Here is a 16,307-nt window from a genome sequence, read left to right on the forward strand (position 1 = left end):
TAAAAACAATTTAGCTGCTGCTTCACTTTTGCCCTTATGGAAAATGACCCCTGGGACCTACCTAACTAAAAAAAAATGGAGAATGGAATTCTTAGAAATGCAGTTCAATGAAGCCAAGGTGACATTTTGCAAAGGCACTGTGACACCCAAATGGAATGCTGTTAAGAAGTTGTTCTTGAGGAGTCATGTCAGGAAGCCAGGGGACAGGATTATCTGGTTTTCACGGAAGTCAGAGGCCCTCAAGTGTTGGGGAGACTGAGGATGCCACTGTGGAGGGGAGCCACAGTACTGAGAGGACGGACACTGAGCTGAGAGGTTAACCTCTTTTGTTTGCAAGGGGCAGAGACTTGGGATACTGAGAGCGACGGGAATCTCAACCATGCGGCAAGGCTTCATGGGAAATCAGAACAAGACACAGAGTATCCCTTCTCTTCTATCACTATTTCTGCAAAGAGGTGAAACCAAATGAAAGAAAGATAACAATCCAAGAGATTCAAAAGCCTAGAGGAAGCTACTGGCTTCAGTGTGAGTTGGGGTTTGATAAAGTGGAGATCAACTAGGAAATGGGCTGCATCACCAGACTCACAAGTCTCAGGGCACTTGAGCACCACACTGAAATGGCTTCTCTTTTCATGCTGGCTATGGGAGAAAAGTCCCGAGTTATGCCTGGAGAAGAAAACCCAGGAGACACACTTCCCTTGTCATAGCCCAGCTGGCACATAACAGGTGAGGCTTTCTCTGTATCTTTTTCTGGAGAGTATTCTGGAGAAACTCTTTTCAAGCAGTACACAAGAAAGTTTTTGATCTTTTAAGAGCTTTTCAAAGAAAACTGGGTGGGGATGGTGAGAAGCCACTGTCTGGAAGGAGCCTGAGAAGTGAGGCATTTAGCTCTTTCTGAGCATGTATGGAATGCTGCTGGCTCAGTGCAGCTGGGAAACTTCTATCAGTCAAGATGGTGTGGATTGTGTGCTCAGAGGGTAGCAAAGTCATGCAGGCCTGATGCAGACATCAGCCTCAGTCTCCTTGGTGCACGAAGTCTGCCCTTGTCATCCTCAGTCACCAAGATCCCTAGAGCAGGCAGGAATGACCACTCTCAAGCCTCCCTGTTTTCAGAGGGGGCCATGGGTCCCGCCGCTCTGTCTCAGCAGGAGTGGCACCTCCTGCACCATGTCCTGTAACAAGGGTGCCTGGGATGCTGCTGTCCCTGGGCTTCCCCCAGGATCTGGAGGCACCAGGTACCGCCCAGCTGGGGTGACGTGGGACAAGTTATTTAATCCCTTCTAACCTCAGAAAGACTGAGCTCTGATGCTATGACCTTCTACAAAGTGTTCTCTCAACAAGCTTCAGGCTCGAGTAAGGCCTGGAGAGGACAAATATTTCCTCCACTGACTGAGGTGAAGCAGAGAAGGGAAGAGGTTGCTCTCAGTCAGAAAACCGCTGTCCTGGCACCCGGCCCAGCGCTCTCTACTGGTCTTCCCACCAGGAGGTAATTTACTCTCCCAGGGTCTCTTGGCTTGTGTTTCCTCAGCACCAGGGGAGGCTCCCAGGATGGGCCCAGAATTCTCATTAGCAGAAGTTCTCAAAGACCCTGCTGTACCTGCTCCAGGCCAGCAGACCCCAGGCACCATGTCTCTGCCAATGGCCCCGAGTGACGGGAGCTGCCCCTCCCTCTGGGCACCGGGACACCAGGAATACGCCACGACTGGTCACCAGTCTTAATTTATTGAGTTGAGAATTCACACAAGGTAACATCACACAGTAAAATCATTTCCAGGGCTTAGTAAAAATGATTGTCACTCACGGTGCTTCACAAAAATTTCTTTTAATGAATAAATAATTTGATGAAATCAAAAATATTTACAATATAAACAAACAGAAAAGCTTTGGCTCTGTGAATCTGGTTGTGGAGCTTGGTATTTCTGAACTGAATTCTTCCCAAGCTTTTCCCTTGGAAACAATACAAATCTGATAGAAACAACAACTCGTACAACATATCTTTGTTCATTATATGTTTATCTGTTAGTCTTGGAAAGGTAGATAAGCTTATATTATGCAACATGTTAAAATACAAATATTAACTAAAATAATATATTATCATAATGCCAGGTAGCATTCTCCACAGAACAAAAATGTACACTCAGCTGTAACAATAACAAAGGTTCACGGGCCACAGAATAATACCCCAAAGGTACAAATTCCTTCATAAGAATATAATTGTGCTCTTCAGTTTACCAGATGTCTACGCTGCTCTACGAAGCTGATGCCTAGAGTACAGTATTTGACGACTGTATGCTGTGTGTGCGTTTCCATCAGGCAGCAGCATTACTGGAATTGGGCAGTGCAAGCAGTTTTATAAATACTTTACTTGGCTCTTAAAAAGAGCCAATTATGCAAAGCAAAATAAGCATATTGAGAAGTGTTCATCTCATCTACACAAATACCATGGAACGTCTTGGCTTTGTGGGATGAATGGGCTTGTCTGCAGACATGTTTATGCCATCAGCCAGAATTCAAGTATTCCAGGGCCACCTCGTAGCAGAACTTGTACTGATCCTGGAAAAAAGATGGGACAAAATGTCAGCTCTGTGATATCTCCGAGATAACTGCTTCTCTTATTAGAGCAATTATGCCAGGATAGGATTTTAATTGGAAGGAATCACACTGAGAAGGATTTGAGTTAGAAATGAATCAGAAAGTCATGGTTCTGAACCACAAACGCCTTGGTAATCTTAGATGCTCCCCACAAGGCCTGATGAAACGTATTTTGATATCCATGCTCAGTAGAATTCCTGGAATTGCTAGACAACTGAAACACTTATATGTTTGTCCACACATATATGTTCACCTGTACATCAACATTGTGAGCACACAGTATGGGACAATCAAGAGGTAGAAGGAAAGATAATGAGGGCTGGAGGAAATGCCTTCAGGACTTGCTCCCATAAGGCCCTGAACAAATAAATGTGGCTTCATTCCTGGCTCCGCTTTACTTTTGACTTTCAGTCAGCAGGATTACCTCCATTTATGAGAATTTATTAAGTGCCTCTTAAGTACCAAGCACCTTGGCCTGGTCCCTGATATTGAGAAGTCCATGGTCCAATGAGGAGGATGAGATGGGTAACCCCATGATGGCACGTGAGGCAGAGGTGAGCAGGGCTCCTGAATGGCCCCCCCAACGTGGAAGAGACAGAAGGACATCTTAGGGAAGAGATGCACAGAGGTAGCAGAGGGGAGAGAATGCACAGAGCTGGGGTAGGGGGTTATGTTGCTTGGCATGTCCAGGACTGTCCTGATCCATGCCTGTTATCCCAGTGACATCACTGGTAGCTTCCTCTTTCTTCTTGAAAACATCCCAATTTGAATGATAAAGTATATGGTCATCCTAACTGGGTTAAAATACATGTTCCAGGTTGAGGCAACAGGATAAGGAAACAGGGGAAATGTTTGATGCCCTCTGGAAATGACATGCCAGTTCTTAATTAGGCAGGAGAATTAATTTTTCTTGAGCACACCTTTCTCAGATCATAGGCCTTGGCCTAAGCAAGCCTCAGGTGAGGTCCTGGCCCAGGTGGGATCTCAGGTGGTAGAAAAGGGCATTCTGCACTTGTGTTTATGTGGTGTGCTGATGGACACACTTCTGAGTGTGGCCTTGAATCAAGCAAAGGAATGGGTTGAGGATGCTTTCATCTGCCATCTGGCAGCAGCCCAGCATCTGGGAGAGAGGGCTCGGTACCTATAAGGCTCTTTTCCCACCTTAGTCAGAGACAAGCTTTCACCAGCTGTGAGAGTCAACACCACTGGCTCATTTCATTACCCAGCACAGTGGCCACAACCAAGGAAATGGATCTCTTATTTCTGAGTCTGCCAAATAAACTAAAAATAAATGTCCATGTTTTGGATATATGCCTCCTAATTGGTCACTGCCATTTTCTTTTCTTCACCTACATTTTGTTCTCTAATTGCTCCACTAGTCCAACCTGTTTATTTGAACAAAAGGGCCGTGGTTTACCCCTCTGGTATAATACACCAGTCCTCAGCTCAGAATTGGACACACAGTTGGGGGTGTCAAATACTGGTCATATATATAAACAATGACAAAACAGAACAAGTAGCATTTGATTCAACCCGATAAGCTTTAAGGCTAGAGAAAGCAGATTTCAGAATGCAGCCTCCAGAGACTTACAACCTGGAGAGGAAGACAGAGCGAACTGATCATCTCAATCCACCGGAGGTGCCCCAAGATCAAACATCAACTGTGGCCACAACCACCAGGATGGCTGAAGTAAGACGGTGTTGGTGAGGATGTGGAGAAACTGAAACCCTTATACACTGCTGATGGAAATGGAAAAGGATGCAGCCACTTTGAAAAACTATCTGGAAGTTCCTCGAAAGGTTAAACAGAGAGTTACCTTACAGCCCAGCAATTCCACTACTAGGTATATACCCAAGAGATCTGAAAATGTGTCTTCACAAAGACTTTCTGATTCACATTCTATCTAGAATTTGATACTTCTATCTTCAGAATATTTAAAAGAAATAGTTCAAATTTCTAAATTATGAAAGGCCACAGTATCAGATCACCAGGTTGACATATTGGCTATGAAGTGCTCAAATCATTTCTCCTGCTTTTGTGAATCACAGGGACAATTTTTTCCCCAGGGAAATCTTAGAGATCCATATCCTTTGCATAAATGTGATTTTGTACAAACCTAGTTGTGCAATTAATTCCAGTGCCTACTATGAACCATCCTTCTCGCATATGAGCATGCATTTGGAGGGCCTCAGACTACAACAGCCTAGGAAACACTGAAGGGATTTCAGGCTCTGCTGCTGAGGGGCTCCTGTATTGGAAGTCACTGAAGTTGTCCTATTGTAAGTATGACTGTAATTTTGAAAATAATTCTCTCTTATCTTATCCCTCCTAAGCAAGCTGCCAATTCCAACAGATTCTGTGATGACTGGTTTCTGAATCAGAAAAATAGGAGGCATGAGAAGGAAGACCATAAATTGTCACATCCCTTCCTCAAGCTCCTTGGGAAATGCCTGAAGTCTTCCTACACTGGAAACTGATTGCATTTGATCACAGGTACAGGCCTGTCTCCTGCAGTTTCTTCTCTCAGTTCACTTGCTTTTGAACAGTATAATCACGCCACCGGAGCCATCCCTGTGCTTCAGGGAAAAACAACATTTATGCCTTGATTCCAAAGTCTCCCAATCTGGGTGATGTCAGCTGGCTTCGGGCATGAGGAAGTGACTGAGCAGGTTCATCCTTGGGCAGGACAATAACCTGGGTGACAGGTTGTCCCTCTCCCCGGCTTCACTCCAGACCACACCTCTTGTTCCCGTGATGAGGGAGAAAATGCAATCTGCAAAGGCATCTAAAGGTGCTGGTAAGCTTTAAAAGCTCCTGTGTGCTCAGTGAGGGCATTACAGGCCACAAGACTAGCAGGAGGCTCTGGGGGGCTCTGCGGGAGGGCTCGAGCCGTGCCTCTGTCAGCACACACTGCTGTCTGAGTGCTGGGGGCCCTCCGTCAGTCTGGACACATCATATACCCATGTCTCCTGCCTGGGAAGATTCAAGAACAATGTGCCCAGCTCACCTGGGCAAAGCTTCTCTCCCTCCTGGATGCATCTGCTTTTGAAACTAAGACAAGATACCCAATTTCATCTGGATCCTCTCCTGATAGATACTCAGTCTGGGAAAAATACTTCTGCCCGATGCCCCTGCTTGGAGGAGGAGGTGGTTCCCATGTGCCAATAATCGTGGTGGACCACTGGGTTCAATGCTTCCAGCTGGGTCATCAGCCGCTGTGCTAAGGACACCACTGATGACAGCTGTGTAATTCTGACAACAGACAGATGACTTTCCTCTACATCTCAGTTCAGGACAGATGGGGGTCCAGGTGCAGAAAGGAAATGGAGAGACCCTCAGCAAATGTTTCCTGGGTCCCTCCTAGGAGCCAGGAGCTGTGCTGATGCTGAGGAGTGCAGTGTCTGACTCAAGGAGATGAGTCTGGGTGGGGGATGGCACTGGGCAGGAACGGAGATGACTTCCTTAATGTGCAGGAGGTCAAGAGAATTCCAGGGGAGCAGGCCACACTGGCTGAGTGTCAGGGCCAGGCCCAGGGGAAGGGGAATGCCACCCGGGGTCTCCAGAGAGAGCCAACATCGTGCCTCTGTGACTCCACACCTGCATCCTACACCCTCCACTCCAACACACACACACACACACACACACACACACACACACACACACCCCTGTGCACCCCCCCACATATACACACCCACACATCCAAGCATATACACATTCATACACACACTACACACACACACACACACACCCTGCCTTTCAAATAGCCTGTAAGTTACACCCAGTTCACAGGTAGAGCTCTAGAGGAAGACTTTATACACAAGAGTTAGTAGAATCATTGCGTTGTCTACCCAACAGGAAGAACTGTAGGCCCCACACCGCAGGCCATTTTTGTAGGGAGTACCTGGTACAGAATATTATTTTTAGTATTTTTTTAATTAAAGTATTATTGATATACACTCTTATGAAGGTTTCACATGAAAACCAATATGGTTACTACATTCACACACATTATCAAGTCCCCACCCATACCCCATTGCAGTCACTGTCCATCAGTGTAGTAAGATGCCACAGAGTTACTGTTTGCCTTCTCTGTGCTACACTGTCTGCCCCGTGATGCTCCCCACTGCACACCATGTGTACTAAACATAATACACCTCAATCCCCTTCTCCTTCCCTCACCACCCACCCTCTCACACTCCTCCCCTTTGGTAACTGCTAGTCCCTTCCTGGAGTCTGTGGGTCTGCTGCTGTATTGTTCCTTCAGTTTTGCTTCATTTTTATACTCCACAAATGAGGGAAATCATTTGGTACTTGTCTTTCTCTGCCTGGCTTATTTCACTGAGCATAATATCCTCCAGCTTCATCCATGTTGTTGCAAATGGTAGGATTTCTTTTTATGGCTGAATAGTATTCCATTGTGTATATGTACCACATCCTCTTTATCCATTCATCTACTCATGGACACTTAGGTTGCTTCCATATCTTGCCTACTGTAAATAGTGCTGCAATAAACATAGGGGTGCATATGTCTTTTTAAATCTGAGAACTTGTATTCCTTGGGTAAATTCCAATGAGTGAGATTCCTGCTTCAAATGGTATTTCTATTTTTAGTTTTTTGAGGAACTTCAATATTGCTTTCCACAATGGTTGAACTAGCTTACATTCCCACCAGCAGTGTAGGAGGGTTCCCCTTTCTCCACATCCTTGCCAGTATTTGTTGTTCTTAGTCTTTAGGCCATCCTAACTAGTGGGAGGTGATATTCTCATTGTGGTTTTAATTTGCATTTCCCTGATGATTAGTGATGTGGAGCATCTTTTCATGTGTCTGTTGGCTATCTGAATTTCTTTGGAGAATTGTCTCTTCACATCCTCTACCCATTTTTTAATTGGGTTATTTGCTATTTGGGTGTTGAGGCATGTGAGTTCTTTATATATTTTGGATGTTATAGTAAATAACATCTAAATGTTATGTCGGATATGTCATTTACAAATATATTCTCCCATGCTGTTGGATGCCTTTTTTGTTCTGTTGATGGTGTTCTTTGCCATACAGAAACTTTTTAGTTTGATGTATTCCCATGTGTTCATTTTTGCTTTTGTTTCCCATACTCGAGGAAATGCATTCAGGAAGAAGGTGCGCATGTTTATATTCAGGAGATTTTTGCCTATATTGTCTTCTAAGAGTTTTATGGTTTCATGACTTACATTCAGGTCTTTCATCCATTTTGAGTTTACTTTTGTGTATGGAGTTAGATAATAACCCAGTTTCATTCTCTTGCATGTTATTGTCCAGTTTTGCCAACACCAGTTGTTGAAGAGGCTGTCATTTCCCAATTGCATGTCCACAGCTCCTTTATTGTATATTAATTGACCATATATGCTTGAGTTTATATCTGAGCTCTTTAGTCTGTTCTATTGGTCTATTGTTCTGTTCTTATGCCAGTACCAAATTGTCTTGATTACTGTGGCTTTGTAGTAGAGCTTGAAGTTGGGCAGTATCATCCCCCCAGCTTTATTATTCCATCTCAGGATTGCTTTGGTTATTCTGGGTCTTCTGTAGTTCCATATGAATTTTAGAATGATTTGCTCTAGTTCGTTGAAGAATGTTGTTGGTATTTTGATAGGAATTGCATTGAATCTGTAGATTGCTTTAGGCAGGATGGCCATTTTAACAATATTAAGTCTTCCTACCCATGAGCACAGGATGTGTTTCCATTTATTGGTATCTTCTTTAATTTCTCTCATGAGTGTCTTGTAGTTTTCAGAATATAGGTCTTCCACTTCCTTGGTTAGGTTTATTCCTAGGTATTTTATTTTTTTGATGTAATTGTGCACGGAATTGTTTTTCTGATTTCTCTTTCTGCTAGTTCATTGTTAGTGTAGAGGAGTGCAAGAGATTGCTCTGTATTAATTTTGTATCCTGCAACTTTGCTGAATTCAGATATTAGATCTAGTAGTTTTGGAGTGGATTCTTTGGGGTTTTTTATGTACAATATCATGTCATCTGCAAACAGTGACAGCTTAACTTCTTCCTTACCAATCTGGACACCCTTCATTTCTTTGTGTTGTCTGATTGCCGTGGCTAGGACCTCTGGAACTATGTTGAATAAAGTGGAGAGAGTGGGCATCCTTGTCTTGTTCCCAATCTTAAAAGGAAAGGCTTCCAGCTTCTCCCTGTTAAGTATGATGCTGGCTGTGGGTTTGTCATATATGGCCTTTATTATGTTGAGGTACTTGCCCTCTATACCCCTTTTTTGAGACTTTTTATCAGGAAGGGATGTTGAATTTTGTCAAATGCTCTTTCGGCATCTATGGAGATGATCAGGTGGTTTTTATCCTTCTTTTTGTTGATGTGGTGGATGATGTTGATGGATTTTCGAATGTTGTACAATCCTTGCATCCCTGGAATAAATCCTACTTGATCATGGTGGATTTTTGATCTATTTTGGAATTTGGTGTGCTAATATTTTGTTGAGTATTTTTGGATCTATGTTCGTCAGGTATATTGGTCTGCAGTTTTCTTTTTTTGTGGTGTCTTTGCCTGGTTTTGGTATTAGAGTGGTGCTGGCCTCATAGAATGAGTTTGGAAGTATTCCCTCCTCTTCTATTTTTTGGAAAAGTTTAAGGAGAATGGGTATTATGTCTTCTCTAAATGTTTGATAAAATTCAGCAGTGAATCCATCTGGTTCAGGGATTTTGTTCTTAGGTAGTTTTTTGATTACCAATTCAATTTTGTTGCTGGTAAATGGTCTGTTCAGATTTTCTGTTTCTTTCTGGGTCAGCCTTCGAAGGTTATATTTTTCTAGGAAGTTGTCCATTCATTTTAGGTTATCCAGTTCATTAACATATAATTTTTCATAGTATTCTCTAATGTCTTTGTATTTCAGTGGTGTCTGTAGTGATTTTTCCTTTATCATTTCTGATTCTGTTTATGTGGGTAGACTCTCTTTTTTTTGATAAGTCTGGCTAGGGGCTTATCTATTTTGTTTATTTTCTCAAAGAACCAGGTCTTGCTCTCATTGATTCTTTCTATTGTTTTATTCTTCTGGATATTATTTATTTATGCTCTAATCTTTATTCTGTCCCTCCTTCTGCTGACTTTGGGCCTCATTTATTGTTCTTTTTCTAGTTTCGTTAATTGTGAGTTTAGACCGTTTATATGGGACTGTTTTTCTTTCCTTAGGTAGGCCTGTATTGCAATATACTTTCCTCTCAGCATGGCCTTCACTGTGTCCCACAGATTTTGTGGTGTTGAATTATTGTTGTCATTTGTCTCCATATATTGCTTGATCTCTGTTTTTATTTGATCATTGATCCATTGGTTATTTAGGAGCATGTTGTTAAGCCTCCATGTGTTTGTGGGACTTTTTGTTTTCTTTGTGTAATTTATTTCTAGTTTCATACCTTTGTGGTCTGAGAAGCTGGTTGGTACAATTTCAATCTTTTGGAATTTACTGAGGCTCTTTTTGTAGCCTAGTATATGATCTATTCTTGAAAATGTTCCATGTTCCCTTGAGAAGAATGTGTATTCTGCTGCTTTTGAGTGTAGAGTTCTGTAGATGTCTGTTAGGTCCATCTGTTATAATGTGTTGTTCAGTGCCTCTGAGTCCTTACTTATCTTCACTCTGGTTGATCTGTCCTTGAGAGTGAGTGGAGTATTGAAGTCTCCTAGAATGAATGCATTGCATTCTATATCCCCTTTTTATTCTATTAGTATTTGTTTCATATGTAGGTGCTCCTGTGTTCATAGCATAAATATTTATAATGGTTATATCTTCTTGTTGGATCAACATCTTAATTATTATATAATTTCCTTCTTTGTCTCTTGTGACTTTCTTTGTTTTGAAGTTTATTTTGTCTGATACAAGTACTGCAACTTGTGATTTTTTTCTCCCTATTAGCGGCAGGAAATATCTCTTCCCATCCCTTCACTTTTAATCTGTGAATGTCTTTGGGTTTAAAGTGAGTCTCTTGTAGGCAGCATATAGATAGGTCTTGTTTTTTATATATTCAGTGACTCCATGTCTTTTGATTGGTGCAGTCAGACCATTTACATTTATGGTGATTATCGATAGGTATGTACTTATTGCCATTGCAGGTTTTAGATTCGTGGTTACCAAAGGTTGAAAGTTAACTTCCTTACTATCCAAGAATATAACTTAACTCACTTAGTGTGCTATTACAAACATAATCTAAGGGTTCTTTTTTCTCCTCCTTGTTCTTCCTCCTCTATTATTTATATATTACATATCATATTCTATACTCTTTGTCTCTCCCTTGACTGACTTTGGGGATAGTTAATTTAATTTTACATTTGCTTAGTAATTAACTGTTCTACTTTCTTTACTGTGGTTTTATTACCTCTGGTGACAGCTATTAAATGTTAGGACCACTTCTATCTATAGCAGTTCCTCCAAAATAGACTGTAGAGATGGTTTGTGTTGGGTAAATTCTCTCAGCTTTTGCTTAACTGGAAATTGTTTAATCCCTCTTTCAAATTTAAATGATAATCTTGCTGGATAAAGTATTCTTGGTTCGAGGCCCTTCTGCTTCATTGCATTAAATACATCATGCCACTCTCTTCTGGCTTGTAAGGTTTCTGCTGAGAAGTCTGATGATAGCCTTATGGGTTTTCCTTTGTAGGTGATCTTATTTCTCTCTCTGGCTGCTTTTAATAGTCTGTCATTAACCTTGATTTTTGCTATTTTAATTATTATATGTCTTGGTGTTGTCTTCTTTGCGTCCCTTGTGGTGGGAGATCTGTGCACCTCCATGGCCTGAGAGACTATCTCCTTCCCTAGATTGGGGAAGTTTTCAGCAATTACCTCCTCAAAGACATGTTCTATCCCTTTTTCTCTCTCTTCTTCTTCTGGTACCCCTATAATATGAATATTGTTCTGTTTGGATTGGTCACACATTTCTCTCAATATTCTTTAGTTCTTAGAGATCATTTTTTCTCTCTGTGCCTCAGTTTCTTTGTAGTCCTCTTCTCTAATTTCTATTTCATTTATCATCTCCTCCACCATATCTAATCTTCTTTTAAAGCCTTCCATTGTATTGTCATTTCTGATACTGTGTTCCATAATGATTGGATCTCTGACTGGAATTCATTCCTGAATTCTTGGTTATTTTTTTGTATTTCCATGAGAATGTTTTGATTTTATTTTGAAATCTCTTTCAGGATGATTCATGAAATTAGTTTCATTTGACTCTTCTTCTGGCGTATGTAGGAGTTTGCTTTGAACCAGGTTCCTTTGGCGTTTCATATTTGTATGTGGCACCCTTTAGTGCCCAGAAGCTCTACTGTCTAGAGCTGCTCAGCCCCTGAAGCCAGTCGGATGTTGGTGCCTGGGTGGAGGAAAGAGCTCTTTCCTGCTTCCCGGCTGCTATGCCTGTCTCCACTGCCTGAACCAGTGGGCAGAGCACACAGGTATAAGTCTCTATGCTTTGCATTTGTAGCTTCTATAGGAGAGGCTTCCCTCTGTCTGGCCTGATGCCAGGGCAGGGTTTGCTGATTTGTGTGCCAGGTGCAGGCTGGCTGGGATGAAGGCGCAGCAGGGTGCATATCACGGTGGTGGGCCTTGGGCTGCGTATCCAGTCAGGGGGATGGAGCACCTGTAGCTCCTGAAAGCTCCCAACCTGCTGGGCAGAGTGCACCTGGACAATTTTGTCTATCTGTGCTTTCTCTTGAGCAGTAAGCTCTGTGCTATCCTTGCCCCTGTAGCAGCCCTCTCGCTGTTAGGAAGTCTCTTGGAGTGTCCGCCTTTCTTTTGTCCCAGAGGAGCCAGTTATGGATCCCTGTTTTCCACAAGCAGCTGGAATCTTAGTCTCTCCAGGTATTCTGCCTGTCTTAGCTTTCTAACCCCACTAATCACCAGAGCACCATGCAATGTAGGTTTGTGCTCCCAGAGCAGATCTCCAGGGCTGGGTGTTCAGCAGTCTCAGGCCTCTACTCCCTCCGCACTTCGTTTCTCTTCCTCCGGCTGGTGAGCTGGGGGAAGAGTAGGCCTTTGGTCCCATCAGGTCATGGCTTTGGTATGTTACCCTGTTCTGTGAAGTCTGTTCTTTTCTCCAGGTGTATGCAGTCTGGCACAGCCTTCTTTCCCGTTGCTCTTTCAGGATTAGTTGTATTCATTATATTTTCATATTATATGTGGTTTTAGGAGGATGCCTCTGTCTCACCTCTCACACTGACATCTTTAATCCCTATCTATTATTTTTAGTACTTATTTTAACAGGGCAGGGGAGCTGAGTCTGGGTGGCCCACTCCTAATTTCAGGAGGGAAAGTACTGGTGGAGGTCTGGCTCCCAGCAGGAGAAATGGAGGTGGAAGACAGGCTTGGACAGGCCCTGCACCCAGCGTGAAGGGGAGGAGAGGTCAATTCATCCTGTGGAGCTAACACCTGCAGCATGTGGGGCCTACCTTCCTCAGGCTCTGTGCTGTGGCTTGGGCGTTGGCATTTCTGATGGCCAGCCAGGTGATTCTAATAGGCAGCTCCTGAGAGCTCTCCTAGGTTAGATACTAAGTTTCTTAACCGTGGCTGCACATTAGAATTACATGGATGCTTGTGACATCGCTGGAGCACAGCTCCAGATCAACTGAATGAGTCTCTTGGGTGGACCCAGGGATCAGAATTTTTTAAAGCACGCATTAAAAAGAAATCCAATTTCATAGAAACAGAATAGATGATGGTTGCTAGGGCTTCAGGGTGGGGGGAATGGGGTGATGTTCCTCAAAGGGTATAAACTTTCAGTTATAAGAACTTGTTCTGAGGATCTAATGTACAGCATGGTGACCATAATTAATAATATAGAATTGTACACTTGAAAGTGGCTAAGATGAGATCTTAAGAATTCTCTCCACACATGCATGCGCACACACACACACACACACACACACAAATTAATTATGCTAACTACATGAGCTAGTGGATGTGTTAATTATCCTGATCTTGGTCACCATTCTCCCATATATATGGATATCAACTTATCAAACTGGCTGGAGGTCTCATCATCTCCCAGGGGGTGTTCCTCTAGGCATGATCTTCCCGCAAGGACAGATCTCTTATTAAAAACAGAGACCTAGAAACTTCAAAAGTCAAGGAAGAGGGGAGCTTGGGAAGCAGCCCATTTTCCCAAAACTATAATAGCATCCAAGGAGCTCAGGCACTGGGGTCTCTAAGCAGGCAGGCTGGAAGGAGGAAGTGGCCACTGAGGGAGCAGATCCCGTGGGGCCCAGGCTGGGCCCACACCCATCCCACCCGCCTCCCACCAGCATGAAAGTGCACTCCAGGCCTTTCTGGCACACATGCCATCATTCTAAGAAGATGTGGCCTGGAAGACTCAGCATTCTATGTTTTTCAGCTGCTAGCATGTTGTGTGCTTAGGAGAAACTCGGGATTCAGATGGCCTTTTATGCCCAATAAAATTGTACCAAATTTTAACACCCTGACCTGAATTAATTACCTCAGACAACAAACACATGTGAAAGTACAAAGGTAACAGAAATTGTACTTACAAGCAAAAAGAAACCAATAAACCACAAGAGCCCTTGTTTAATTCAGGAAGCTTCAAACCCACTGAAAAGAGCACTGTGACATTTTTTCTCAGGTCACTAGATATTATCTATTATTTTGCTAACAGTCACTGTGACAAATTTATTAGACATTTTTCTCAGGAAATGCAAAAGTTTCCTTTATTTTCCAGCCATTGACTTTATCTTAAAACTGGTACTGACCCTCAAGAAATTTGGACATCCAAGGATCCTGTTTTTCTCTACTAGAATTACATACAACTACAGAGATGCCTAGTTATTATACAGTCATGGGCTGGGATCAGAATTCCCTTCTGGTCCAACCAGCTAGACCTCCATCCACTGCATGAACAATCACCTGCACCCCACAGTCTACACCACTAATTTGAAAAAGCCCCCGTCTTTCTGCTCATAAACTTCATGAAGTGATGACAGCTGCAGCCAGAGCCATTAGAGGAAAGGCCTGGACGGGTCTTTTACTAATGATCTGTTTGATTCAGGCTTCAGTGAGGGGGAAATGGTACTTTTTTGTTCATCAAGGCTAGGTTTGCCCAAGCACCAACAAAAATTTGGTAGCTACACATCTGTCCCTGAATCAGGGAGGTTAAATGCCAAATGAAGTCGCAGTCAGAATATTTTAATGTATGCATTTGTTTCCATCTTCTGTGAACCTTATCTGTCCTAAACTCAGGCTACCTCTGTCTGCCCAACTGCCCTTTCTCAACTGCCCCCAACCCAGAAGTTCTGAGAATTCCACGGTGGTAGAAATATTTAACCTTCAGGGTGGGTCCCAGGGAGTGAAATAGTGGATTGCCTCTGGGAGGGACTGTTCTCGTGAAGCCCAAGCATGGAACAGACCAGTCAGGCTTCCAGGCCATCCACATGAAATTCGGGGCCACGTGAGAGGCACTTGGAGGTGCCTGGCACTTAACAGGTGCCAGGCAGTCATGAGCTGCCAGTGGCTGCCTCTTGGTCCTCATCCAATGCTGTCTTGGGTGGTGTGCTGGCTATGCCACGCCCTACACAGTTAAGAAACACCTTTCTTACCTTTGCTGCTCCCCAAACTCTCACATATATAGTCCCATGGGATCACCTCAATAAGCCAATATTATCTCTACTTTACACAATGCAGGCTCAGGGAAGTTAAGTGACTTGCCCAATGAGACTTAAATGGCCAAGTTAACTTGTCTGAGGTCATTAAACTTGAATTAGTAGCAGAGCTGAGATAAGAATTTGGGCATTCATGGACTTCCCCTAGGGTGGGGGAGGGCAGCAGTTTGGGGGGCACAATCCCTTTTCCTCAGAAGCCAGTGTGATCACTGCTGATGGTTTTGAGAGTCTGCACCTGGCCAAACAGATGCCCCCTCACCCTCTACCTTCCCTGGGCAGCTCCAGGCTCCTTGGAAACAGATCAGCTCTTCAAGTATGAGACAGGTATCTGGGGAAGCAGATGGTCCTGGAGAGTGACTTACGATGAGTGGGACTTGGGTGCATCCCAGGAGTCGGCTGTCCTCAGACACTACCGTTACCCAGCCCAGGGCACTGCTGTAATGTCTGCAGACCACGGCTACTTCCTCAGCTGTAGCTTGAATCGTGACTCTGTCTTTAACCCTTTATTATATTATAAATATTAATCCACTGCTGTGGTGCTGTGGACCTGGGAACACATCAGCCATCTCCTCCCCGCTCTCCCTACCCCACACCCTTCTCCCAACCTTCAGATTAGTCCTGTTGTTTCCCTCGGATCCATCCTCCCCAAACAGAGAAGTACAAAAATCTAATCTAAAAGTTTCCTCCTTTAAGTGATTCTACTATTCTTGAGTCACAGTGGCTGGCATCTCAACAGCTCCACACGAAGAGGTTTCCTGAAATACTCTAAGAAAATAATTGCACAGAGTCCTTTGTTTCTCAGCTTCATTAATCCTTTTCTCAGACATGGCCACCAAAATTAAATGCAATGTTCTGTATGTCAAACTAAAATTCACAGCTTTGATAAATATTAGGTGATTAAGCTATTTATAAAATACATAATTTGAAAATCTGGCATTTCACATACTATGGGTCCATCTTCTCTGTGAAGACTAAGTGCTTAGCCACGTGGAAGACACTGCCAGGTATGGAAATTAATAAGGATGTTCACCTGCGAGCTTCAATTATTTCCACATTTCAAATGTGTTGAGA

General features: G+C 43.2%; 1 protein-coding gene across 7 annotated transcripts in view; it reads right to left on the reverse strand.

Moving 5' to 3' along the window:
- Positions 1-1,806: 1,806 nt before the first annotated feature.
- The window catches only part of PTPRM (protein tyrosine phosphatase receptor type M), an 895,627-nt gene continuing 881,126 nt past the window's right edge, over positions 1,807-16,307 (reverse strand). For all 7 annotated transcript variants that reach the window (XM_036880717.2, XM_057504052.1, XM_057504051.1 and 4 more), the window contains one exon: positions 1,807-2,553. In XM_036880717.2, the coding sequence (XP_036736612.2) occupies positions 2,500-2,553 (54 nt within the window). In that variant the 3' untranslated portion in view covers positions 1,807-2,499. The remainder of the gene's footprint in view (positions 2,554-16,307) is intronic.

Source organism: Manis pentadactyla, chromosome 6 (genome assembly GCF_030020395.1).
Source record: "Manis pentadactyla isolate mManPen7 chromosome 6, mManPen7.hap1, whole genome shotgun sequence".
Classification (NCBI taxonomy): Eukaryota; Metazoa; Chordata; class Mammalia; order Pholidota; family Manidae; genus Manis; species Manis pentadactyla.